Here is a 27,735-nt window from a genome sequence, read left to right on the forward strand (position 1 = left end):
TCCCCTTTAAAGAAATCCTGCGACATCTGCGCTCCCAAATCCAAATGCCCCCTCCTCCTGGGCCCCACAGTGTGCAGTTACCATCCACATGTTTGGCATTACTGTAGCGAGGAGAGCCAATTTATTTCTCCAGAAAGCACTAGCTGGGAATCATGTACTGGGCACTACAACGTAAGGGCACTACAATGTACCGGGCACTACAATGTACTGGCCACTATAAGGGAATATTTGCATTTCCACTTAGCAACATCCATTACTGCTCGTTTCTGGAAAGCACCCATGGAGTCAAATTCATCACTACACCTGTAGATACATTTCCATAGGGGTGTAATTTCTAAAATGGGGTCACTTGAGGGGGGATTCTGCTCTTCTGACACTTAGGGGCTCTGTATATGGAGTTTGCAAACTTTAGTAGAACATCGTGTTCTCCAAGAGTCAAATAGCGCTCAGTCCCTCCTGAATCTGGTCTTGTGGCTAAGCAGTACAGTACAGACACATTATGTGATCATTTTTACCCATTTTCCCTTGTGAAAATGTAAAATCTGGGGCTAAAATAACATTATAGTGGTAAAAATGTAATTGTATTTCTCCCCCTTTCAATTGTATAACATTTTGTGAATCACAATTACCTTGTATTCTTTGGGAAAGTGCGCGGTGGATGCTGGGTGTGACGCGCGGGGAAACCCCACCCACAGTCCGGCATCCACCGTGGGGATTGCATCACCTAGTCACGCCTCACTTGACGTGACATCAGGGGAAGCAAGAGCCGGCTGCAGCCGGGGGTCGCGTGATGCCGGTGAGTGGCCAGCGATAGCGCCGCTCACAGGCAATAAAGACAAAGCAAGGTAATTAGAAAAATCTCTCAACGGGTTAATTACATTGGGGGCAGTTTTAATAGTAGTGGACAACTTCTTTAATTACGTGGACCCTTTTCTATACTAAGGCCAAGATACGAAGCTTGAGAGAGTGAAATGGCACTGGAGGTACATTAAGGGAACCTGCCATCAGTAATTACCACTTAAAGAACTATTTGCTGTCTAATCTCTGCCACCCCTGACTTGTGATAATGTCACCAGTTTGTAAGTGTCATTCACTTTACCCGTCATTGTGTTAATGTTATGGCATGTAGTTTTCCCCCTTATTACTGGTACTTTCACTGACGAGGGTCTTCATTGTGACATCCAGAAAATACATTCAGAAATCTCTTTTGTGTTAAAGAAAAAAATCTCATCTAATTTATCTTTCATCCTGATAGGAAATCCTTGTGAGAATAACGGTTCATCACTAAATTGTAAAAAAGAAGATATCATGAAGCACTCTAATGGAGGAAACCTCATCACCCTTCCTGCACCTCCTGGACTTCACAGCACTTCACTTTCTTATAATCCTCCTAATCATGAGGAATCATCTCCTGAGCAATCTCGCATTATTACCAAAAGTTCAGGTGGCAAAGTGGATACAAGATTTCAGTGTGACAAGCAACTTACAAAAAGCTCAGATTTTTCAACACACAGAAAACACAAAGGAAAAAAGCCATACTCCTGTTCAGAATGTGGGAAATGCTTTACATATAAATCACAATTTGTTATACATGAGAGAATTCACACAGGAGAAAAGCCATTTTCATGTTCAGAATGTGAGAAGTCCTTCACACATAAAGGGAGTCTTATTACACATCAGAGAATTCATACAGGAGAGAAGCCATATTCATGTTTGGAATGTGGGAAATATTTTGGAAATAAATCAGACCTTGTTAAACATCAAAGAATTCACACCGGGGAAAAACCTTTTCCATGTTTACAGTGTGGAAAATGCTTTACAGATGAATCACAACTTGATAGACATGAGAGAATTCACACAGGAGAAAAGCCGTTTTCATGTTCAGAATGTGGAAAGTCGTTCACGGATAAAGGGAGTCTTGTTACACATCAGAAAATTCACACAGGAGAGAAGCCGTATTCATGTTCAGAATGTGGGAAATGGCTTGGAAGTAAATCAAACCTTGTTAAACATCAACGAATTCACACAGGGGAAAAACCTTTTTCATGTTTACAATGTAGAAGGTGCTTTGTAGATAAATCACAACTTGTTAGACATCAGAGAATTCACACAGGAGAAAAGCTGTATTCATGTTCAGAATGTGGAAAGTCGTTCACGAGTAACTGGAGTCTTATTAACCATCAGAGAATTCATACAGGAGAGAAGCCGTATTCATGTTCAGAACGTGGGAAATGCTTCACATTTAAAGGGAGTCTTATTAGACATCAGAAAATTCACACAGGAGAGAAGCCATATTCGTGTTCAGAATGTGGGAAGTCCTTTACAGATAAAAGGAGTCTTATTCCACATCAGAGAATTCACACAGGAGAAAAAACATTTTCATGTTCACTATGTGGGAAGTCCTTCACAGGTAAAGGGCATCTTGGTAGACATCAGAGCATTCATACTGGAAAGTCACCATATTCATGTTCAGAATGTGGGAAATGCTTTAGAGATATATCAAATCTTGTTAAACATCACAGAATTCACACAGGAGAAAAGCCGTATTCATGTTCAGAATGTGAGAAATGCTTTACAGAGAAATCAAACCTTGTGACACATGAGAAAATTCACACAGGAGAGCAGCCGTATTCATGTCCAGAATGTGGGAAATCTTTTATGCGTAAATCAAATCTTTTTGCTCATAAGAGAATTCATACAGGAGAGAAAACATTTTCTTGTTCAGAATGTGCGAAATGTTGTAGAAGTAAATCAGAGCTTGTTATACATCAAAGAATTCACACAGGAGAAACCGTATTCATGTTTAGCATGTGGAAGATGCTTTCCAGATAAATCAGATCTTGTTAAACATCAGAGAATTCACACAGGAGAGAAGCCGTATTCATGTTCAGAATGTGGGAAATCTTTTATACATAAATCATACCTTGTAAAACATGAGAGAAGTCATATGTGAAAGAAAGTGTAATTATGTTCACTGTGTTTTATAAAGTTTAATAAACATTGTTCAGCATAAATGAGTACACCCCCTTTGATGAGTAAGATTTTGTTTAATAGCTCACTGAACACAAGATCAATTTCTAAAATTTTGCCAACACTAAGTTTCATAGAACATTTTTTTGTAATCAAAACATGAAAGTAAGGGTAATAATATTACAAAACCTTCAGTTTTACTCAAATTAGTTGAGGCACAAACAAGTTAGTGACAATACTATATCTATCTTTTATCTCTTTTTCAAGAACGAGCTCTTAGAGCCTGGATGCTGGATGGAGTGATGACAACTTGTCTCTTCAGAATTCCCCATAGGTGTTTGGTTGGGTTCAGATCAGGAGAAAGCCTAAAACGCTTTGGAAGAATGTTCTCTGGTCAGATGAGACAAAAGTAGAGCTTTTTGGGAAAAAGCATCAACATAGAGTGTACAGGGAAAAAAAAGAGGCATTCAAAGAAAAGAACACGGTCCCTACAGTCAAACATGGCGGAGGTTCCCTGATGTTTTGGGGTTGCTTTGCTGCCTCTGGCACTGGACTGCTTGACCGTGTACATGGCATTATGAAGTCTGAAGACTACCAACAAATTTTGCAGCATAATGTAGGGCCCAGTGTGAGAAAGCTGGGTCTCCCTCAGAGGTCATGGGTCTTCCAGCAGGACAATGACCCAAAACACACTTCTAAAAGCACTATAAAATGGTTTGAGAGAAAGCACTGGAGACTTCTAAGGTGGCCAGCAATGAGTCCAGACCTGAATCCCATAGAACACCTGTGGAGAGATCTCAAAATGGCAGTTTGGAGAAGGCACCCTTCAAATATCAGGGACCTGGAGCAGTTTGCCAAAGAAGAATGGTCTATAATTCCAGCAGACCATTGTAAGAAACTCATTGATGGTTACCGGAAGCGGTTGTTCGCAGTTATTTTGGCTAAAGGTTGTGCAACCAAGTATTAGGCTGAGGGTGCCAATACTTTTGTCTGGCCCATTTTTGGAGTTTTGTGTGAAATGATCAATGATTTGATTTTTGCTTCATTCTCTTTTGTGTTTTTTCCTTGCAAGAAAATTAAATGAAGATAATAACACCAAAGAATTTGTGATTCCAATCATTTTCAGGAAGAAACTGAGGATTATCTGACAGAATTGCAGGGGTGCCAATACTTTTGGCCACCACTGTATATATATATATATACAGGGGCCGGAGAACTGCTGGAGCCTCCATGTCAGGCTCTGGTGGGTGATCGGCTCCACCACGCTCCATCTTTATGTCAGGACAGCGACTCATGTTTCGAGGTCTGAGGGACGTTGAGGAAGGAGGAGCCAGAAGCCCGACCACGACTGATGACGACATTGAGCCTGCACCGATTCTGAGGGACGGACGAGCGACAGCAGATTAGGGGGAAAATCATCAGTAAATTAACCCTGACTCTGCTGAGTAACAATCCACGACAGACTCAGGTACCGAAAGATCTCACAGGAGAGAACGGACAGAAGCGCTGAGACATCTGCAGACAAAATGTGACCGATGCTCTAAGGAAGGTGAAAGATTCTGAAAGAAGCCGCCGAGGACGAAGACTCAAGACTAATGAAGACGACAGCGGAGAAACCGCGACTCACAGATCAGAAGAGAAGAATCAGGGAATGAAAGCTGTGAGAAAATGTAGAGAAAACCAGAGCAAGACTGGAGAAAAATCATCTATTATAGGACGAGGCCGAGAGACGTCATCACATCCACCGGAGCCAACAAGAGTCTCCTCTCACCTGGTGATGTCAGAGGCAGGAACTCCTCCATCATCACCTCCTGGTACCGATCCTGATGTCCTTCTAGATACTCCCACTCCTCCATGGAGAGATAGACAGCGACGTCCTGACACCTTATAGGAACCTGACAACAACGACACCGTCATCACCCAGAATCCTCCAGTGCTGTCCTGTATAATGTCCCAGCAGTCACCTCTCCAGTCATCACCCAGAATCCTCCAGTGCTGTCCTGTATAATGTCCCAGCAGTCACCTCTCCAGTCATCACCCAGAATCCTCCAGTGCTGTCCTGTGTAATGTCCCAGCAGTCACCTCTCCAGTCATCACCCAGAATCCTCCAGTGCTGTCCTGTATAATGTCCCAGCAGTCACCTCTCCAGTCATCACCCAGAATCCTCCAGTGCTGTCCTGTGTAATGTCCCAGCAGTCACCTCTCCAGTCTTCACCCAGAATCCTCCACTGCTGTCCTGTATAATGTCCCAGCAGTCACCTCTCCGCTCATCACCCAGAATCCTCCAGTGCCGTCCTGTATAATGTCCCAGCAATCACCTCTCCGCTCATCCCCCAGAATCCTCCAGTGCTGTCCTGTATAATGTCCCAGCAGTCACCTCTCCAGTCATCACCCAGAATGCTCCAGTGCTGTCCTGTATAATGTCCCAGCAGTCACCTCTCCACTCATCACCCAAAATCCTCCAGTGCTGTCCTGTATAATGTCCCAGCAGTCACCTCTCCGCTCATCACCCAGAATCCTCCAGTGCCATCCTGTATAATGTCCCAGCAGTCACCTCTCCGGTCATCACCCAGAATCATCCAGTGCTGTCCAGTATAATGTCCCAGCAGTCACCTCTCCCGTCATCACCCAGAATCCTCCAGTGCTGTCCTGTATAATGTCCCAGCAGTCACCGCTCCGCTCAGCAGCTCAATCATCTTGTTGCTGAGCTCTAGGATCTTCTTCTTCCTCTCATGTATCGGGGGTGGGGGGGAGGGTCTGTGATGGGGTCCGGGTTCCGCCCTCCTGACTCCTGGAGATGGATGATGAGAGTCACACCCTCCCCCGGTGTCTTCCTCACTATTGTGTAATCCTGTGTATGGAGAGAGACACTTAGGGAGAAGAATTCCTTCCCGACTCCAGATCTGACAATCAGTAGAAATCCCGGGATCAATAACCGTCTCCAGTAATCTGGGGCCATAACCTGGAATATTATTACACTCAGGACAGACATCCAGGCCCCTCTACAGCTCTTATAGGGAATCCCCATGACAACTCCTCCTGGCAGAGAGCTGCACACAATCACTGCTCTTACAGTAAAGAATCCTTCTCTTCCTCTTCTGGATTTCCTCTTCCCGATGTCGGACTTGTTACATAACACAATAAAGCTGATAGAAATGTAGAGGAGTTACCTCTCTGCTCAGCAGGGAGATGATCTCCAGGGTGAAGTGTAATAATCTTCTGGTGGTCTCGTCCTCGTCCATCCTCGGGGTCATACAGGAGAAGGAGGGATGAACACTGGATCAGCTGGAGGGATCTCGTCCTGCTGGCGTCTTCATGATAAAGGAGAAGATGGAGATCACAGGGGACGATATAACGACAATCACTGAATTCTGCCCCAAATATCCGACATTTATTTATTTATTTGACCGCCTTAAAGGCGCGAAGATCTTCACCAAGCTAAATCTTCGTGGGGCGTACAATTTGGTTCGTATTCGCCAGGGAGACAAGTGGAAGACGGCATTCAACACCCAGGACGGTCACTACGAATACCGCGTGATGCCCTTTGGTCTCTGTAATGCTCCAGCCATCTTCCAGGAGCTGGTGAACAACATCTTCCGTGATCTCCTGTATTCTTGCGTGGTGGTGTACCTGAACGATATATTGGTTTTCTCTCCGGATCTGCTCTCACACTGGAGGGATGTTCGTCAGGTTCTGCTGAGGCTCCGGAAGAATCGCCTGTACGCTAAATTCGAGAAATGCCTCTTTGAGCAGACCTCTCTGCCGTTCCTGGGTTATATTATCTCCGAGACTGGTCTGCGGATGGATCCCGAGAAGGTGTCTGCCGTCGTAAAGTGGCCCCGACCGGAGGGGTTGAAGGCGGTTCAACGATTCCTGGGCTTCGCAAACTATTACCACCTCTTCATTCCTCATTTCTCCTCCCGGACTGCTCCCATCTCTGCGCTCACCCGTAAAGGAGCAAATCCCAGGGAATGGACTTCCGATGCAGAGAAGGCCTTCGTCTCCCTTAAACAAGCCTTCTCCTCCGCTCCTGTGCTACACCGTCCGGATTGCAACAAGCAGTTCTTCCTGGAGGTTGATGCCTCCTCCTCTGGGGCCGGAGCAGTGCTCACCCAGAAATCCTTGTCCGGGCGAATGGTGACCTGCGGATTCTTCTCCAAGCTATTCTCCTCATCCGAACGCAACTACTCTATAGGAGATCGAGAACTGCTGGCCATCAAGTTAGCGCTGGAGGAGTGGCGCTATTTTCTTGAGGGGGCTCTGAACCCGGTGGTCATCTACACTGACCATAAGAACCTCGCTTATTTCCAGAACGCCCAAAGACTAAATCCAAGTCAGGCTAGGTGGTCTCTATTCTTTGCCCCATTCTGCTTCACTCTGCACTACTGCCTGGCGGACAAGAACATTAAAGCTGACGCTCTATCCCGCTCATTCCTGTCTTCCAACCAAGAGGAAGAGCCTCTACGTATCATTGACCCCTCCAAAGTAATGACTGTTTCTCCATTTGACCTATCTCATCTTCCACTCGGTAAGACCTTTGTAGCGGTTCTGGATCGGAAGAAGGTTCTACTCTGGGGCCATTCATCCAAACTAGCCTGTCATGCTGGCCAGAGGAAGACCTTTCTGCTCGTTGCCTGACATTACTGGTGGCCTTCCCTGCGCAAGGATGTTGTGGACTTTGTCGCGGCTTGTTCCTCTTGTGCCCGTAACAAGGTTCCCAGGCACCTTCAAGCCGGCCATCTCCTTCCTCTTCCCTTGCCTTCCGCTCCGTGGCAACACATTGCAATGGACTTCATCACGGATCTCCCTGTTTCTGCCGGTTGTACTGTCATTTGGGTGGTCGCCGACTCCTTTTCTAAGATGGCCCACTTCATCCTGGTCGTCCATCTGCATCTGTGCTGGCCAGGAACTTCATCCATCACATCTTTCGTCTCCACGGCCTACCCCTCCACATTGTGTCTGATCACGGGGTCCAGTTCACTTTGCGCTTCTGGACAGCTACGTGCAAGCTGCTGGATGTCTCTTTGGATTTCTCTTCTGCTTATCATCCTCAGTCCAATGGTCAAGTGGAACGTATCAATCAGATCCTTACTAGCTTTCTTCAGCACTTTGTCAACGCTCACCATAGTGATTGGGTTGAGCTCCTGCCCTGGGCCAAGTTCTCCTATAACAACCATGAGAGCGAGTCTTCTACTAAATCCCCGTTTTTTGTGGTCTATGGTCGACACCCCCGGATTCCGTTTCCCGTCTCCTCTTCAGTGGACAATCCTGCTGCGGAGTCTCTCGTCAGCGAATTTTCGGCTATTTGGGAAGACACTAGATCTGCGCTTCTTCTGTCCTCTGAGCGGATGAAGAAACATGCTGATAAGAGACGTCTGAATCCGCCTCTATTCCGTCCGGCAGACAAGGTCTGGCTTTCCTCCAAATATGTCCGTCTCAAGATACCTTCTTATAAGTTGGGATCCAGCGACAAACATCCAAATAGGAATCTGAATGTGTGTTAGCAATTAGTCATGTAAATGAGACAATTATGCTATTATGCTAATTGTCTCATTTACATGACTAATTGCTCACCTTGTTCCTTTTCCTCCTCTTTTTTATTTAACTTTGCTTTTGTAATGATCACAAGACATGGTTATGACTAAGAACATTTTTGTTCGAAACGCATAATCCCCTGGATCTATAATTTTAACAGCATGATTTTAAAGGAATTCTAATAAATATGATGTTTTAACACACATTCAGATTCCTATTTGGATGTTTGTCGCTGGATCCTTGCTTTTTGTTGATTACCACAGCCGCCTTATCCGAGCACCATCCTGGAGTCCACACCCAAAGCCATAGGAATTCATCTAATGGTGAGCTGAAAAAACTCTTTTTTCTCATCTCTTCTTATAAGTTGGGTCCGCGGTTCATCTGTCCATTCGAGGTTCTGAACCAAATTAATCCCGTGGCTTACAAGCTGAAACTCCCGGTCACCTTACAGATTCCCAACTCCTTTCATGTATCTCTCCTCAAACCAGTTGTTCTTAATTCTTTCTCTGACGATCCAGGTACCACCCCAGCTCCAGTCTCCGCTGAGGACGTCTTTGAGGTAGAGAACATTTTGACCACCAAGAGGGTAAGAGGAAAGACCTTCTCTCTTGTGAATTAGAAGGGGTTTGGCCCGGAGGAGAGGTCTTGGGAACCCAGGGAGAACATTCATGCCCCTCATCTTCTTAAAAAATTTCTCGCTGGCCTAAAGAAGAGGGGGCGTAAAGGGGGGGGGGGTACTGTAGCAGGAGGCAGAGACGCCGTTCCCCTCACCCCTGCGGTCCCGGTCCGCACGCGCCGTCCTAAAGAATCCCCGGCCATTGGCCAGAGGACTTCCCCTTTAAAAGGCACCTCCCCCAAAATGGAGGTGCCTATGCAAGGTTGTCGTTTTGTGTGTTAACACTTTCTTCAGCCCTCAGGTCCCGCTGCCTGTCAGCCTTGCCCGCCAGTCTGTCTAACAGTCCTGCCCGTCAGTCTTTCTAACAGTCCTGCCCGCCAGTCTGTCTATCAGCAGCCTACAATACGGGAGGATGTATGGGAGGGAAATGAGGAGGTCGAGTCCTTATGGGTGGAGATACATGGGGCAAAAAACAATAATAAAATTATCATAGGAGTCTGTTATAAACCACCAAATATAGCAGAAGCCACGGAAAGTCTATTAATGAGACAAATAGACGAAGTAGCAAAAAATAACGAGGTGGTTATTATGGGGGACTTCAACTACCCCGATATAGACTGGGAAACCGAAAGCTGTAGATCTCAGAAAGGAAACAGGTTTCTGTCAATTATCAAAGACAATTATTTGTCACAACTTGTGCAGGAACCAACTAGAGGGACGGCCCTTTTAGACTTAATATTAACTAACAGGCCAGACAGAATAACTGAGGTGCAGGTCGGGGGGCACCTGGGAAATAGTGACCACAACATTATACAATTCCACATGTGCTTCAGTAGGGAGCCCAGCAAGGGAGGCACAAAAACACTGAACTTCAGGAGGGCAAAGTTTGATCAGCTAAGAGATGCCCTTCACCTTATAGACTGGGATAGTATCTTCAGTAATAGGAGCACGGATAGAAAATGGGAAATTTTCAAAACAGTCCTACATAGTCACTGTAGAAGGTACATACCTTATGGGAATAAAAGGGCTAGGAATAGGAGGAAGCCAATGTGGCTAAATAAGGAAGTCAAGAGGGCAATGAAAAACAAAAAAAGGGCTTTCGGTAAACTTAAACAAGAAGGCAGCTGTAACATACCTGGCGGCGTCCTTGCATAGTGGTCCATCTCCCACTGTGCAAGAGCGCGCACTTGATCTCCTGTCCAGAATGTCTCTCTGGCTTCCCTCCATGCTGTCTGTTTGTGTCTGTTTCTGCTGCTTAAGGGCGGCGCCCGATCACTTCCTGCTTTTTGTACCTGCTGTGGGTCACACCTCTTGTGCGTCCTCAGCCTATTGCTGTCTGTCACCTGGTATATAGCTCAGCTGCGCCATCTATCCCTGCCTGAGCATAGTGTTTCTTTCAGTGTGTGCTTGCACTCTGAAGGTGCCAGGTCCCGTTCTGTGTTCTCTTGTCTGCCTATCCTGGAGGCTGTATTTCCAGGCCTGTCTGAACACGCTCCTAGCCTGTTCCTCCTGCCTTCTAGGGGCCGATTACCTAGACCTGTTCCTGTATCTTGTCTGACCTGTCTGAACACGCTCCTAGCCTGTTCCTCTCGCCTTCTAGGGGCTGATTTCCTAGACCCGCTTCTGTATCTTGTCTGTCCTGTCTGAACACGCTCCTTGCCTGTTCGTCCTGCCTCTCTGGGGGCCGTACTCCCAGACCCGCTCCTGTATCCCGCTGCAGTGTCGGTCTCCTCCGTACACTCAGTTCCAGTCTGAACTCTCTCCTATCCTTTACCTGTTTTGCCTCTATGTCCGTTCCCTTCCTTTTTCTGCAGAGTCTGAACTCGTACCTAACTCCTGCTTGTTGTCTCTGTACTCCCGTTTGTGAGTTTGTGGTCCACTCGCTACTTCACTGCAAGTACCCTGTGGGTGTCTGGCTCTGCCTTTCCCTTCCTGTCTGTTCTGTGTGAACAGAGCCCTGTCCCCCCTACTCAGTCTAGTCTGCTCTGACTCCTTTGCTTACCGCTCCGGCGGTTCTAGCCTGCTCTGACTCCTTGCTCACTGCTCCGGCAGTCCTGTCCTGCCCTGCTTCTGCCCGCTGCTCCGGCAGTCCTGTCCTGCCCTGCTTCTGCCCGCTGCTCCGGCAGTCCTGTCCTGCCCTGCTTCTGCCCGCTGCTCCGGCAGTCCTGTCCTGCCCTGCTTCTGCCTGCTGCTCTGGCAGTCCTGTCCTGCCCTGCTTCTGCCTGCTGCTCTGGCAGTCCTGTCCTGCTTCTGCCCGCTGCTCCGGCAGTCCTGTCCTGCCCTGCTTCTGCCCGCTGCTCCGGCAGTCCTGTCCTGCCCTGCTTCTGCCCGCTGCTCCGGCAGTCCTGTCCTGCCCTGCTTCTGCCCGCTGCTCCGGCAGTCCTGTCCTGCCCTGCTTGTGCTCGCTGCTCCTGCAGCCCTGTCCTGCTCTGTTCTTGCCCACCGCTTCGGGCGTTCCCTCTCTGCTGTGGTTGTCTACCGCATCTGCGGTTCTGTGACCCAGTCTGTACTGGGTCTTAACCCTTCTGTGCTCCAGCCCGTCCTTTCGGCCAGTACCTCCCTGCCTGCATACTCGCCTGTATCCACCCATCTGCATACCTGCTGTGTTTGCTTATATCCACCAGTCTGTGCCAGCCTAACCTGCCTGTTCCTGAGTCCCAGTGTGTACTGGGTCCTATCCCGCCTGTGTTCCTACCTGCTAGTGCCTCCCTGTCTGCACTCTAGCTGTGCTTGCCTGTACCCCTCTACCTGTATTGTTCCTGAGTCCCAGTGTGTACTGGGTCCTATCCCGCCTGTGTTCCTACCTGCTAGTGCCTCCCTGTCTGCACTCTAGCTGCGCTTGCCTTTACCCGCCTGCCTGCATACCAGTCGTGCCTGCCTATACCCTCCAGTCTGTGCGCCAGCCTAACCAGCCTGATCCAGTAATCCCTGTGTGGGTCAACCCCCGTGTCCGGAGTTTGACCTGGAGTAGCACCTGGTCCCTCTGCCCGGTTTCTCCCTGGTGCACTGGCGTCGTATGCCGTCGTGCCATCTTGGTCGGATCGGCCAGATACTTAGTCACGCCCCTCCAGGCACTCTCCGGTTCATGGTCCAGTGGAATCACTACAATCACACGCACACGCCGCTCAGCCCGGGCGTGTGCATAACAGCAGCGAGGAAGCGCTAATAACTTATAGGGAAAAAAACAAAATCTGTAAGAAACAAATAAGAATAGCAAAAGAGGAGACAGAGAGACTAATTGCCAAAGAAAGTAAAACGAATCCCAAACTGTTCTTTAACTATATAAACAGTAAAAGGATTAAAACTGATGGAGTTGGCCCATTGAAAAATAACCTGGGTAAAATCATAGAGGGCGATGAGGGTAAAGCAAACCTACTCAATAGCTTCTTCTCCACTGTTTTCACAAAAGAAAACAATTTATCGGAGGAAATGCAAAGTGATAAAGTAAACCCTCCGCTAAATATCACCCACCTAACCCAGGAGGAAGTTCAGAAACGCCTAAATAATATCAAAATAGACAAGTCACCAGGCCCAGATGGCATACACCCCCGGGTACTAAAAGAATTAAGTAATGTGATAGACAGACCGCTGTATCTTATATTCAAGCACTCTTTATGGACAGGGACTGCCCCACTAGACTGGCGCCAAGCAAATGTGGTACCAAAATTCAAAAAGGGGTCTAAAAGTGACCCTGGGAACTATAGACCAGTCTGCTTAACGTCTGTTGTGGGTAAATTGTTTGAAGGATTTCTTAGAGATGCTATTGTAGAATATCTTAATGATAATAACTGTCTAACTCCATATCAACATGGATTCATGAGAGATCGCTCCTGCCAAACAAACCTGATCGCCTTCTACGAGGAGGTGAGCTCACAGCTGGACCGGGGAGTGTCAGTGGATGTTGTATACCTTGACTTCTCCAAAGCATTTGATACCGTGCCACACAAAAGGTTGGTATATAAAATGAGAATGCTTGGTCTGGGGGATAATGTGTGCAAGTGGGTAAATAGCTGGCTGAGTGATAGAAAGCAGAGGGTGGTTATCAGTGGAGTAAGCTCAGGGTGTGTCAGGGTTACTAGCGGGGTGCCTCAAGGGTCTGTCTTGGGCCCTATATTATTTAATATATTTATTAATGATCTAGTGGAAGGGTTGCATAGTAAAATAGCAATATTTGCAGATGATACTAAACTTTGTAAAGTAGTTAACACAGATGAGGATAGGGCACAGCTACAGGAGGATTTAGATAAATTGGGGAGTTGGGCCAAAAAATGGCAAATGGGGTTCAATGCCGATAAATGTAAGGTCATGCACATGGGAAAGAAAAACAGCAGTCACCCATACATATTAAATGGGAAAACGTTGGGGAAATCTGACATGGAGAAGGACCTGGGCGTCTTGGTTAATAGCAAATTAAATTGGAGTGCCCAGTGTCAGGCAGCAGCTGCGAAGGCAAATAGAGTCATGGCATGCATCAGAAGAGGAATAGGGGCATATGATGAGAACATTGTTCTTCCTCTGTATAAAGCGCTGGTAAGGCCGCACTTAGAATATTGTGCACAGTTCTGGGCTCCGGTGCTCAGGAAAGACATATTGGAGCTAGAGAGGGTACAAAGGAGGGCGACTAAGGTAATAAAGGGAATGGAGGGACTAGAATACCCAGAGAGGTTGTCAAAATTAGGCCTATTTACATTGGAAAAGAGAAGGCTTAGGGGAGACCTCATAAACATGTATAAATACATCAGGGGGCAGTACAGAGATCTCTCCCATGACCTGTTTATACCAAGGATGGTGACAAAGACGAGGGGGCACACTATGCGTCTGGAGGAAAGTAGGTTCCTGCACCAGCATAGAAGGGGATTCTTTACGGTCAGAGCCGTGAGACTCTGGAACTCTCTGGGAGAGGAAGTGGTGATGTCCAACTCACTTAATGAGTTCAAGAGAGGCCTGGACGCCTTTCTTGAGAACAATAAAATTACATCTTATGCTTAGTGATAGTTAATTAATCCAGATTGGTGTCGGGAAGTGAATTTTTTCCTCAATGATGTCAATTGGCCTATACCGCATGTTTTTTTTTTTTTTGTTTTGTTTTTTTTGTTGCCTTCCCCTGGATCAACGCTGTGGAATAGCTGCAGTGCACAAGAAATAGGCTGAACTGGATGGACGCTTGTCTTTTTTCGGCCTTATAAACTATGTAAACTATGTAAACTATGTATGTAAGCAGTGCCTGCCAGCCTGCCTACCCGGAGCACCTGCCAGTTACCTGCCGTGCCTGCCAGCATGCCTACCTGGAGCACCTGTCTGGCTATCTGCCGTGGTCAACAGCTTGCCTACCCGGAGCACCTGCCAGTTACCTGCCGTGCCCGCCAGCCTGCCTACCTGGAGCACCTGCCAGTTACCTGCCGTGCCTGCCAGCATGCCTACCTGGAGCACCTGTCTGGCTATCTGCCGTGGTCAACAGCTTGCCTACCCGGAGCACCTGTCTGGCTATCAGCCGTACCTGCCTGCTTATCTACCCGGATCACCTGCCAGCCTTCCTGCCGTGCTCATCCGCTGTACAGGTCAGCTCCTGTCATCTGACCCGTGGGAGTCACCTGCTCTCACACAACGTCGGTCCCAGAGTGGCACCTGGTTCACCTGCCCGGTCCCTCCCTGGTTCACGGAGTCGATTAAGCCGCCGTATGACCTGGGTTGGTCCGAGTAGGCACTTAGTTACACCCCTCTGGTCCCTGCTTGCATCGAAGCTCAGATGTTCCACCATCCGGACCCGTAACAGACGTCATGGCCATGCGCACTTGCGTTAAGGAAGCCATCATCTGTTCCTACTCAGCAAGGCTGTGAGGAGCATTCTTCAACCGGCGGCCATTTTTTTATTCTAGGATAAAATACATAAAAGCTCCGGGGCAGAAGACCTATAGGGGGAGATGAAAGATCAAATTAATAGACCTAGTTAAAGGGTTGGTGTTATTAAAACGAGATGGGTGTAGGCATATACTCGTTCCGGTCGCCAGCAAGCCTTCTTCTCTACTTCGTGAGCACCCTTGGATGTCTCCAGCAGCATCTGCTCACCACCAGGTACACGACAAGCCGATCACCTACCTAACCCATCCATTGGTTAGCCCATATCATCCACAGGCACTATCTACCTACACCGTGATAAATATTTACAGATGTATAATATGCAGTGGCATGTAAAAGTTTGGGCACCCCTGGTCAAAGTTAGTGTTATTGTGAACAGTTAAGCAAGTTGAAGATGAAATGATCTCTAAAAGGCCTGAAGTTAAAGATAACAGATTTCCTTTGTATTTTAGGCAAAATATATATATATTTTAATCTTTTTACATTTTAAAAATGACGAAAAAGGAAAATGGACCAATGCAAAAGTTTTGGCATCCTGCATGGTTAGTACCTAGTAGCACCCCCTTTTGAAAGTATCACAGCTTGTAAAAGCTTTTTGTAGCAAGGCAAAAGTCTTTCAATTCTTGTTTGAGGGATTTTCATCCATTCTTTCTTGGAAAATCCTTCCAGTTCTGTGAGATTCCTTGGTCATCTTGCATGCACTGCTATTTTGAGGTCTAGCCACAGATTTTCATTGATGTTCAGAAGAGGGGACTGTGAGGGCCATTGTAAAACCTTCAGCTTGCACCTTTTGAGGTTGTCTATTGTGGATTTTGACATGTATTTAGGATCATTAACCATTTGTAGAAGCCATCCTCTTTTCAACTTCAGCTTTTTTACAGATGGTGTTATGTTTGCATCAACAATTTGTTGAAATTTCATTGAATCCATTGTTCCCTCTACCCGTGAAATGTCCCCTGTACCATCGGCTGCAACACAACCCCAAAGCATGACTGATCCACCCCCATGCTTAATAGTTGGCGAGATGTTATTTTCCTGAAATTTGGTGGCCTTTTTTCTCCACACATACCTTTGATCATTGTGGCCAAAGACTTATATTTTAACCTTTTCGGTCGACAGAACTTGTTTCCAAAATGTATCAGGCTTGTTTAGATGTTCTTTTGCATACTTCTGATGCTGTATTTTATGGTGAGGCTGCAGGAGAGGTTTTCTTCTGATGACTCTTCCATGAAGGTCATATTTGTGCAGGTGTCTCTGAACAGTAGAACAATGAACCACAAAGCTAGAGTCTGCTAAATCTTTCTGTAGGTCTTTTGAGGTCAAGCGGGGGTTCTGATTTGCCTCTCTAGCAATCGTACGAACAGCTCTCACTGAAATTTTGCTTGGTCTTCTGGACCTTATCTTGACCTTCACTGTTCCTGTTAACTGCCATTTCTTAATTACATTTCAAACTGAGGAAAGGGCAACTTGAAAACACTTTGCTATCTTCTTATAGCCTTCTCCTGCTTTATGGGCCTCCACCATTTTCATTTTCAGAGTGCTAGGCAGCTGCTTAGAAGAACCCATGGCTGCTGATTTTTTGGTATAAAGTTAGAGGAGGCTTGGTTTTTACAAAGCTGGGAAATTTTCATCACCTGGCATTTCCTAATGATGGTAGTGAACAAGCCATAACCCTAACAGGCTAATTAAGGTCTGAAACCTTGGTCAAAATTATCAAAGCACACAAATCTCCAAGGGTGTCCAAACTTTTGCATAGGCCCATTTCCCTTATTCTAATTTTTTAAAATGAAAAAAAAAGACAATATATATATTTATTTGCCTAAAATACAACTGAAATATGTCATCTTTAACAATATGCCTTTTAGAGATCATTTCATCTTCAACTTGCTTAACTGTTCACAATAACAGTGATTTTGACCAGGGGTGCCCAAACTTTTACATGCCACTGTAGGTATGCTATATAGGTATACAGTACAGACCAAAAGTTTGGACACACCTTCTCATTTAAAGATTTTTCTGTATTTTCATGACTATGAAAATTGTACATTCACACTGAAGGCATCAAAACTATGAATTACCACATGTGGAATTATATACTTAACAAAAAAGTGTGAAACAACTGAAAATATGTCTTATATTTTAGGTTCTTCAAAGTAGCCACCTTTTGCTTTGATGACTGCTTTGCACACTCTTGGCATTCTCTTAATGAGCTTCATGAGGTAGTCACCGGAAATGGTTTTCACTTCACAGGTGTGCCCTGTCAGGTTTAATAAGTGGGATTTCTTGCCTTATAAATGGGGTTGGGACCATCAGTTGTGTTGTGCAGAAGTCTGGTGGATACACAGCTGATAGTCCTACTGAATAGACTGTTAGAATTTGTATTATGGCAAGAAAAAAGCAGCTAAGTAAAGAAAAACGAGTGGCCATCATTACTTTAAGAAATGAAGGTCAGTCAGTGCGAAAAATTGGGAAAACTTTGATAGTGTCCCCAAGTGCAGTTGCAAAAACCATCAAGCGCTACAAAGAAACTGGCTCACATGAGGACTGCCCCAGGAAACGAAGACCAAGAGTCACCTCTGCTTCTGATGATAAGTTTATCCGAGTCACCAGCCTCAGAAATCGCAGGTTAACAGCAGCTCAGATTAGAGACCAGGTCAATGCCACACGGAGTTCTAGCAGCAGACACATCTCTACAACAACTGTTAAGAGGAGACTTTGTGCAGCAGGCCTTCATGGTAAAATAGCTGCTAGGAAACCACTGCTAAGGACAGGCAACAAGCAGAAGAGACTTGTTTGGGCTAAAGAACACAAGGAATGGACATTAGACCAGTGGAAATCTGTGCTTTGGTCTGATGAGTCCAAATTTGAGATCTTTGGTTCCAACCACCGTGCCTTTGTGCGACGCAGAAAAGGTGAACAGATGGACTCTACATGCCTGGTTCCCACCGTGAAGCATGGAGGAGGAGGTGTGATGGTGTGGGGGTGCTTAGCTGGTGACACTGTTGGGGATTTATTCAAAATTGAAGGCATACTGAACCAGCATGGCTACCACAGCATCTTGCAGCGGCACGCTATTCCATCCAGTTTGCGTTTAGTTGGACCATCATTTATTTTTCAACAGGACAATGACCCCAAACACACCTCCAGGCTGTGCAAGGGCTATTTGACCAAGAAGGAGAGTGATGGGGTGCTACGCCAGATGACCTGGCCTCCACAGTCACCAGACCTGAACCCAATCGAGATGGTTTGGGGTGAGCTGGACAGCAGAGTGAAGGCAAAAGGGCCAACAAGTGCTAAGCATCTCTGGGAACTCCTTCAAGATTGTTGGAAGACCATTTCCGGTGACTACCTCTTGAAGCTCATCAAGAGAATGCCAAGAGTGTGCAAAGCAGTCATCAAAGCAAAAGGTGGCTACTTTGAAGAACCTAGAATATAAGACATATTTTCAGTTGTTTCACACTTCTTTGATAAGTATATAATTCCACATGTGGTAATTCATAGTTTTGATGCCTTCAGTGTGAATGTACAATTTTCATAGTCATGAAAATACAGAAAAATCTTTAAATGAGGTGTGTCCAAACTTGTGGTCTGTACTGTATATACTCCCCCAGCTAATCCAGTTAGTACACAGCTTTATTAACTATTGTTCCCTCCCTATACCTAGCATAACCTTCTCATCAGCCCTAAAAGGACACATCAAGGACCTCCTCACCCTTTCCTAGATCCAGTGAGAACTCCATTACAGAAAAGCTGACCATCTCCTCTAAATCCATTCCCCTGTTAGCCCGTCTAATATAAAAGCATGTCCTTGTATACCCTGATCAACTGCACACAGGTATCTACTATATCCTTTAGCCACCCTAGACAGTGCACTGCATATATTAATTCTTGCATCCTATCTATATCCAGCTCACTCATCACATCAATCCCAAAAGGATTCATCAAAGAGCTCTCCATCCTCGCTTAATCCGGTGAGAAACCCTTCTGTACCTGCCATCGTACCTATCACTGAACCAGGTATATACCCATACACCCATCTCGTTTTAATAACACCAACCCTTTAACTAGGTCTATTAATTTGATCTTTCATCTCCCCCTATAGGTCTTCTGCCCCAGAGCTTGCTGGTTTAACTGAGCCACGCTAGGAATTCGCAAGCTACAAGTGACCATCCTTTTATTCAGTGATTATTTTAACTTATATTAAAATAAAATTTATTACTTTTTAACTTGTCCATCTGGAGTTTTATCCACTATACCAGCGCAAATTATTATTCTTTTATTGGTTATTTACCCCTACCCTCTGATAACCAGCGCCTACCAGCGCCACTTTTACTATTGTAGATATCTATTCATATTCTACTTTGTACTACCATATGCTATCCTCGTTTCTCCTATAAAGAATATTTATACCATCAAAATGTATGGCCATTGTTATGGTAAATATTTATACTTTGCTTTATTATTTAGACAGTTCACATATCTTTGATAATTTTGTATTTTAATATTAGCTTTATAAGTGTTATTCATAAATAACAGGGTGTTGTCTCTGATATATAGATGTATATTTGTTCTGAAAGTGGAGTAAAACTAGTTATAACCAGCCTCCTAGGGAATGCAGCAGAAGACATCATTGACGACCTTGTTTTTCCCAAGTTAAATATTCCGTTTTAGGTAATGAAATGTAAACCACTCCCACTACTTATCTCTTGTGCTTAGTAATGAAAACGTGTGACCTGGCATCTGAGAGCAGACAAGTCTGGGACACAGACAGATTTGGTCGTGTTTCTCTTGTATCTGATCGATCGACTCCCTGATTTGGTCAAAACTGGCAAACGTGTGAAACCCTTTGCATTTCTCCTAAAACTCTGCACATAGGTTTCCACATCACCATCATAGGACCATCATAAGGTAACATTAGTCCGCCATATTCCAGTGGACACAAGGAAAACAAGATGGCCTATAACAGACGGGATCACAGAAAGTCCCTCCACACAACGCCACGGTGAACCGGAATATTCTCCTCCACTGAGGCCGGCCAGGGATCACCACATGGGAAACTACTTTACATGTGTCCTAGGTCACATCAAGAGTCGCAGGAAGATCCGTCACACAATGTCTGGTGAAAAGAGAAACAGAAGACGGCGTGTAATCATAGCAAGGGAGCAGAGCTCAGGGGACAATCCACCCGATGCGACAGCGGAGGCGCTCAGGGCCTCTGACCTCTAGTAATTCGGGGTTACAGCCATGATCGGTACAGAAAGGTTTGGATAAAGTTTTCAAATCAAAGAATCAAAGCTTTTCTGTACTATAACAAGCACATTAATAACACGTACAGGGCTGATAACAGAGAACAACAGCTAGCTACAACAAGGAGGAAGTGTCAGCTGCACTGAGGGGGAGGAGCTGTGGTGACATCATCATTATCACAGGTCCTTCACTTCTCCTGAGCTCCGCCCCTGATCACATGACAGTGACGTCCCCACAGGTCCTTCACCACTTCCCACCTTAGCTCCGCCCCTGATCACATGATAATGACGTCACCACAGGTCCTTCACAACTTCTCTCCTTAGCTCCGCCCCCTGATCACATGGTGGTGACGTCACCACAGGTCCTTCACCACTTCTCTCCAGAGCTCCGCCCCCTGATCACATGGTGGTGACGTCACCACAGGTCCTTCACCACTTCTCTACAGAGCTCCGCCCCCTGATCACATGGCGGTGACGTCACCACAGGTCCTCCCGCTCTCAGTGCAACAGCTCCGTCCTGGTTGTGCGCAGCTCTTGCTCTCTGGTATCAGCCAGCAGCAGGTTTCCGCTTCCCGCCATTCCGGTGAGATTACAGGGAGGGTTTGTGGTGAATCTGTGAGAGGAGAGTGTGGGGTGAGATCAGAGCTGTTCCTGTGGAGGCTCCTGCTCCATGTGACTGCGGCTCCTCAGTGTTGTATGGGGGATGTGCAGCGGCTCCTCCTCACCTCACCGCCCCCGCTGGAGGTGGAGTTACCACGGTGACCGCCCCCCGCTGGAGGTGGAGTTACCACGGTGACCGCCCCCGCTGGAGGTGGTTACCACGGTGACCGTCCCCCGCTGGAGGTGGAGTTACCACGGTGACCGTCCCCCCGCTGGAGGTGGAGTTACCACGGTGACCGCCCCCCGCTGGAGGTGTAGTTACCACGGTGACCGTCCTCTGCTGGAGGTGGAGTTACCACGGTGACCGTCCCCCCGCTGGAGGTGGAGTTACCACGGTGACCGTCCCCCGCTGGAGGTGGAGTTACCACGGTGACCGCCCCCCGCTGGAGGTGGAGTTACCACGGTGACCGTCCCCCCGCTGGAGGTGGAGTTACCACGGTGACCGCCCCCCGCTGGAGGTGTAGTTACCACGGTGACCGTCCTCTGCTGGAGGTGGAGTTACCACGGTGACCGTCCCCCCGCTGGAGGTGGAGTTACCACGGTGACCGTCCCCCGCTGGAGGTGGAGTTACCACGGTGACCGCCCCCCGCTGGAGGTGGAGTTACCACGGTGACCGTCCTCTGCTGGAGGTGGAGTTACCACGGTGACCGTCCCCCGCTGGAGGTGGAGTTACCACGGTGACCGCCCCCCGCTGGAGGTGGAGTTACCATGGTGACCGTCCTCTGCTGGAGGTGGAGTTACCACGGTGACCGTCCCCCGCTGGAGGTGGAGTTACCACGGTGACCGTCCCCCGCTGGAGGTGGAGTTATCACGGTGACCGTCCCCCGCTGGAGGTGCAGTTACCACGGTGACCGTCCCCCGCTGGAGGTGGAGTTACCACGGTGACCGTCCCCATCTGGAGGTGTAGTTATCACGGTGACCGTCCTCTGCTGGAGGTGGAGTTACCACGGTGACCGTCCCCCGCTGGAGGTGGAGTTACCACGGTGACCGTCCTCCTACGAGGCTGATAATGAGCCGTCAGATCGGCGGAGGAGGCCGCGGTGGAGTTTGTGGCTTTTCCTCCAGATTCTTCCTGATAAATGTCGGATATTTGGGGCAGAATTCAGTGATTGTCGTTATATCGTCCCCTGTGATCTCCATCTTCTCCTTTATCATGAAGACGCCGGCAGGACGAGATCCCTCCAGCTGATCCAGTGTTCATCCCTCCTTCTCCTGAATGACCCCGAGGATGGACGAGGACGAGACCACCAGAAGATTATTACACTTCACCCTGGAGATCATCTCCCTGCTGAGCGGAGAGGTAACTCCTCTACATTTCTATCAGCTTTATTGTGTTATGTAACAAGTCCGACATCGGGAAGAGGAAATCCAGAAGAGGAAGAGAAGGATTCTTTACTGTAAGAGCAGTGATTGTGTGCAGCTCTCTGCCAGGAGGAGTTGTCATGGGGATTCCCTATAAGAGCTGTAGAGGGGCCTGGATGTCTGTCCTGAGTGTAATAATATTCCAGGTTATGGCCCCAGATTACTGGAGACGGTTATTGATCCCGGGATTTCTACTGATTGTCAGATCTGGAGTCGGGAAGGAATTCTTCTCCCTAAGTGTCTCTCTCCATACACAGGATTACACAATAGTGAGGAAGACACCGGGGGAGGGGGTGACTCCCATCATCCATCTCCAGGAGTCAGGAGGGCGGAGCCCGGACCCCATCACAGAGCCTCCCCCGCACCCCCCGATACATGAGAGGAAGAGGAAGAAGATCCTAGAGCTCAGCAACAAGATGATTGAGCTGCTGAGTGGAGAGGTGACTGCTGGGACATTATACAGGACAGCACTGGAGGATTCTGGGTGATGACCGGAGAGGTGACTGCTGGGACATTATACAGGACAGCACTGGAGGATTCTGGGTGATGACCGGAGAGGTGACTGCTGGGACATTATACAGGACAGCACTGGAGGATTCTGGGTAATGAGCGGAGAGGTGACTGCTGGGACATTATACAGGACAGCACTGGAGGATTCTGGGTCATGAGCGGAGAGGTGACTGCTGGGACATTATACAGGACAGCACTGGAAGATTCTGGGTGATGAGCGGAGAGGTGACTGCTGGGACATTATACAGGACAGCACTGGAGGATTCTGGGTGACGACCGGAGAGGTGACTGCTGGGACATTATACAGGACAGCACTGGAGGATTCTGGGTGATGACCGGGGAGGTGACTGCTGGGACATTATACAGGACAGCACTGGAGGATTCTGGGTGATGACCGGGGAGGTGACTGCTGGGACATTATACAGGACAGCACTGGAGGATTCTGGGTGACGACCGGAGAGGTGACTGCTGGGACATTATACAGGACAGCACTGGAGGATTCTGGGTGATGACCGGGGAGGTGACTGCTGGGACATTATACAGGACAGCACTGGAGGATTCTGGGTGATGACCGGGGAGGTGACTTCTGGGACATTATACAGGACAGCACTGGAGCATTCTGGGTGATGACTGGAGAGGTGACTGCTGGGACATTATACAGGACAGCACTGGAGGATTCTGGGGGATGAGCGGAGAGGTGATTGCTGGGACATTATACAGGACGGCACTGGAGGATTCTGGGTGATGAGCGGAGAGGTGACTGCTGGGACATTATACAGGACAGCACTGGAGGATTCTGGGTGATGAGCGAAGAGGTGACTGCTGGGACATTATACAGGACAGCACTGGAGGATTCTGGGTGATGAGCGGAGAGGTGACTGCTGGGACATTATACAGGACAGCACTGGAGGATTCTGGGTGATGACCGGAGAGGTGACTGCTGGGACATTATACAGGACAGCACTGGAGGATTCTGGGTGATGACTGGAGAGGTGACTGCTGGGACATTATACAGGACTGCACTTGAGGATTCTGGGTGATGAGTGGAGAGGTGACTGCTGGGACATTATACAGGACAGCACTGGAGGATTCTGAGTGATGAGCGGAGAGGTGACTGCTGGGACATTATACAGGACAGCACTGGAGGATTCTGGGTGATGAGCGGAGAGGTGACTGCTGGGACATTATACAGGACAGCACTGGAGGATTCTGGGTGATGACCGGAGAGGTGACTGCTGGGACATTATACAGGACAGCACTGGAGGATTCTGGGTGATGACCGGAGAGGTGACTGCTGGGACATTATACAGGACAGCACTGGAGGATTCTGGGTGATGAGCGGAGAGGTGACTGCTGGGACATTATACAGGACAGCACTGGAGGATTCTGGGTGATGAGCGGAGAGGTGACTGCTGGGCCATTATACAGGACAGCACTGGAGGATTCTGGGTGATGAGCGGAGAGGTGACTGCTGGGACATTATACAGGACAGCACTGGAGGATTCTGGGTGATGATCGGAGAGGTGACTGCTGGGACATTATAGAGGACAGCACTGGAGGATTCTGGGTGATGAGCGGAGAGGTGACTGCTGGGCCATTATACAGGACAGCACTGGAGGATTCTGGGTGATGAGCGGAGAGGTGACTGCTGGGCCATTATACAGGACAGCACTGGAGGATTCTGGGTGATGAGCGGAGAGGTGACTGCTGGGACATTATACAGGACAGCACTGGAGGATTCTGGGTGATGAGCGGAGAGGTGACTGCTGGGACATTATACAGGACAGCACTGGAGGATTCTGGGTGATGACCGGAGAGGTGACTGCTGGGACATTATACAGTACAGCACTGGAGGATTCTGAGTGATGAGCGGAGAGGTGACTGCTGGGACATTATACAGGACAGCACTGGAGGATTCTGGGTGATGAGCGGAGAGGTGACTGCTGGGACATTATACAGGACAGCACTGGAGGATTCTGGGTGATGAGCGGAGAGGTGACTGCTGGGACATTATACAGGACAGCACTGGAGGATTCTGGGTGATGACCGGAGAGGTGACTGCTGGGACATTATACAGGACAGCACTGGAGGATTCTGGGTGATGACCGGAGAGGTGACTGCTGGGACATTATACAGGGCTGCACTGGAGGATTCTGGGTGATGACGGTGTTGTTGTTGTCAGGTTCCTATAAGGTGTCAGGACGTCGCTGTCTATCTCTCCATGGAGGAGTGGGAGTATCTAGAAGGACACCAGGATCGGTACCAGGAGGTGATGATGGAGGAGCTCCGGCCTCTGACATCACCAGGTGAGAGGAGACTCTTGTTGACTCCGGGGGATGTGATGACGTCTCTCGGCCTCGTCCTATAATAGATGATTTTTCTCCAGACTTGCTCTGGTTTTCTCTACATTTTCTCACAGCTTTCATTCCCTGATTCTTCTCTTCTGATCTGTGAGTCGCGGTTTCTCCGCTGTCGTCTTCATCAGTCTTGAGTCTTCGTCCTCGGCGGCTTCTTTCAGAATCTTTCACCTTCCTTAGAGCATCGGTCACATTTTGTGTGCAGATGTCCCAGCGCTTCTGTCCGTTCTCTCCTGTGAGATCTTTCGGTTCCTGAGTCTGTTGTGGATCGTTACTCAGCAGATTCGGGGTTAATTTACTGATGATTTTCCCCATAATCCGCTGTCGCTCGTCCGTCCCTCAGAATCGGTGCAGGCTCAATGTCGTCATCAGTCGTGGTCGGGCGTCCGGCTCCTCCTTCTGGACCGTCCCTCAGACCCCGAAACACGAGTCCTGACATAAGGATGGAGCGTGGTGGAGCCGATCACCCACCAGAGCCGGACATGGAGGCTCCAGCAGTTCTCCGGCCCCCGCGTCTATTCACCACTCGCTCTGCAGGCGGAGAAGCACAGAACTTTCCGTACTGGAGGAGAAGGTCGAATCACCGCGCACTCCTCTCTATAGGGAGATCTCGCTGAGGAGGGCGGCAGTTCTGAGTATGGAGAGTTATAGACCATGCAATGCCCCATGGGAAATAGGATATTTTCTCTTCCCAGATGCAGAAAACAGGGTCTCCAGCACCACCTATAGGACACAGCAATCCTAAGAGTCAATATCAATGTTTCAGCCTCATTCTAATGGAGCAAATTTCCATTTTTGCATTTTTTTCCTCCCCTTCTTTAATAAGCCAGAACATTTTTATTTTCCCATTCACAGATGTTTGAGATCTGGTGTTTTTTTGCAGAATGAATTCTGTATTTTACCATATAATGTGCTGAAAAACAGGAAAAAAAACAGATAAAGTTAAACTGTTAATAAAAAAAAACAAAACACAATTCCACGTTTATTTTTTGGGTTTTGATTCTCCGCAGTTATTGGGCGGTAAGAGCGACCTCACTGTGATTTTCCAGGTCAGTTATGGCGACACCAATCTTGTGTGTTTTTTTTTTTACAAAATAGTTCACTGGTTAAATATTCAGAACTTTCCCTGAGACCCATCACTTTATCTTCTGTTATCGGCGCTGTGTGAGGGCTTCTCTTCTTGTGACCTTGTTATTGGTACTGATGTGCAAACCTGTATGTAAAGTTTTAGAAGAAACTCAAAAGGGTTCACACGTTTGCCATTGTTAATGAAATCAAGGAGTCGATCGATCGGAGACAAGAGAACACAACCAGTTCTGTCTGTGTCCCAGGCTTGTGTGAGTCTCAGAAGCCGTCACGTATCTTTATTACAACAGCAGAGATATGAGAAGGGGAATGTCTTTACAGGCTTTACATTACCTAACGCTGCAGATATTTTAATTGGGGAAAGAAAGCATTTTAATTGGAAATAACTAAATCGTAAATTATGGAAACATCTGCAGATGTCCTTGAAACTAAAGCTAGCTGTGTCCAATTAACTGTACTTTTAAAAACAAGAGAGAGCTGAACACAGACACCTCTATATAATGCCTTGTGATATAGCTTTATGAATAATACTTATAAAGCTAATATTAAAATACAAAATTATCAAAGATATATGAATTGTCTAAATAACAATCAAAGCAAAGTATAAATATTTACCATCAGGGCTGTGGAGTCGGTGTTCATTTTGGTGGAGTCGGTATAAAAAGGGACTCCAACTCCTAAAATACATAATAAATTGGGTGCAGTCGTTCAATGCAGGTTTTGTGGATTATTTTTTTTCATAAGAATTTGGGAAAGTTATGAAAAGTCCTATAAATGTCTCTCCTATTCCTGATCTAAGGGTCTGGACTTTTAGCTGAGATGAATCTGTACTGCAGTAAATTTATCACTTACACACGAGCCATGTATGAGGGAGTCGTGGAGTCGGAGTTGGAGTCGGTGTCATGGAAATTGAGGACTTGGAGTTAGAGCTGGTTACCATCACAATTCCTCCATTTTTACACACGTGGTCAAAATTGTTGGTACACCTCGTTTAATGAAAGAAAAACCCACAATGGTCACAGAAATAACTTGAATCTGACAAAAGTAATAATAAATTAAAAATCTATGAAAATGAACAAATGAAGGTCAGACATTGCTTTTCTGCTTCCACAGAATTTTTAAAAAAATTAAACTCATGAAATCGGCCTGGAATACAGGTCATGTATTCAGTCTCTGTGTCTCCACAGATGGATCCAGGAGGAGAAATCCACCAGAGAGATGTCCCCGTCCTCTGTATCCCCAGGACTGTCCAGAGGAGAATCACAACATCCCGGAGGATCATCAGGTAGATGACACTGAAGTCCCCACAACATCTGACCATGAAGTGATGGGACCTGAGCTCATCTCACATTGTTCTTTTTAGGGTGAAGATCTGATTGATATTAAGGTTGAGGTTATACATGGAGCACAAGAGGCGACCGCAATATGGGCCGATCAGCAGTGTGAGGAGGGAGACTATCATGTCTATTCTGTGGTCACCTACTACTACTCCCATCATCTTATCATCACATGACACAATCTATTCACTGTGTGTTTC

The 27,735-nt window shown here is 47.2% G+C and overlaps 1 protein-coding gene and 1 pseudogene across 1 annotated transcript in view; both read left to right on the top strand.

Annotated features, from left to right (window-relative positions):
• The first annotated feature begins 1,296 nt into the window (after nucleotides 1-1,296).
• The window catches only part of LOC141272630 (uncharacterized), a 70,929-nt pseudogene continuing 44,490 nt past the window's right edge, over nucleotides 1,297-27,735 (top strand).
• LOC141165233 (uncharacterized) overlaps nucleotides 3,130-27,735 on the top strand; it is a 57,336-nt gene continuing 32,730 nt past the window's right edge. Inside the window, exons 1-7 of the mRNA XM_073650859.1 lie at nucleotides 3,130-3,135; nucleotides 8,769-8,828; nucleotides 18,642-18,704; nucleotides 22,503-22,685; nucleotides 24,938-25,061; nucleotides 27,386-27,498; nucleotides 27,562-27,640. Coding sequence (XP_073506960.1) covers nucleotides 3,130-3,135; nucleotides 8,769-8,828; nucleotides 18,642-18,704; nucleotides 22,503-22,685; nucleotides 24,938-25,061; nucleotides 27,386-27,498; nucleotides 27,562-27,640 — 628 coding nt within the window. The remainder of the gene's footprint in view (nucleotides 3,136-8,768; nucleotides 8,829-18,641; nucleotides 18,705-22,502; nucleotides 22,686-24,937; nucleotides 25,062-27,385; nucleotides 27,499-27,561; nucleotides 27,641-27,735) is intronic.

Source organism: Phyllobates terribilis, unplaced genomic scaffold, assembly GCF_046119375.1.
Source record: "Phyllobates terribilis strain yellow unplaced genomic scaffold, ASM4611937v1 Scaffold_1__5_contigs__length_1240528914, whole genome shotgun sequence".
NCBI lineage: Eukaryota > Metazoa > Chordata > Amphibia > Anura > Dendrobatidae > Phyllobates > Phyllobates terribilis.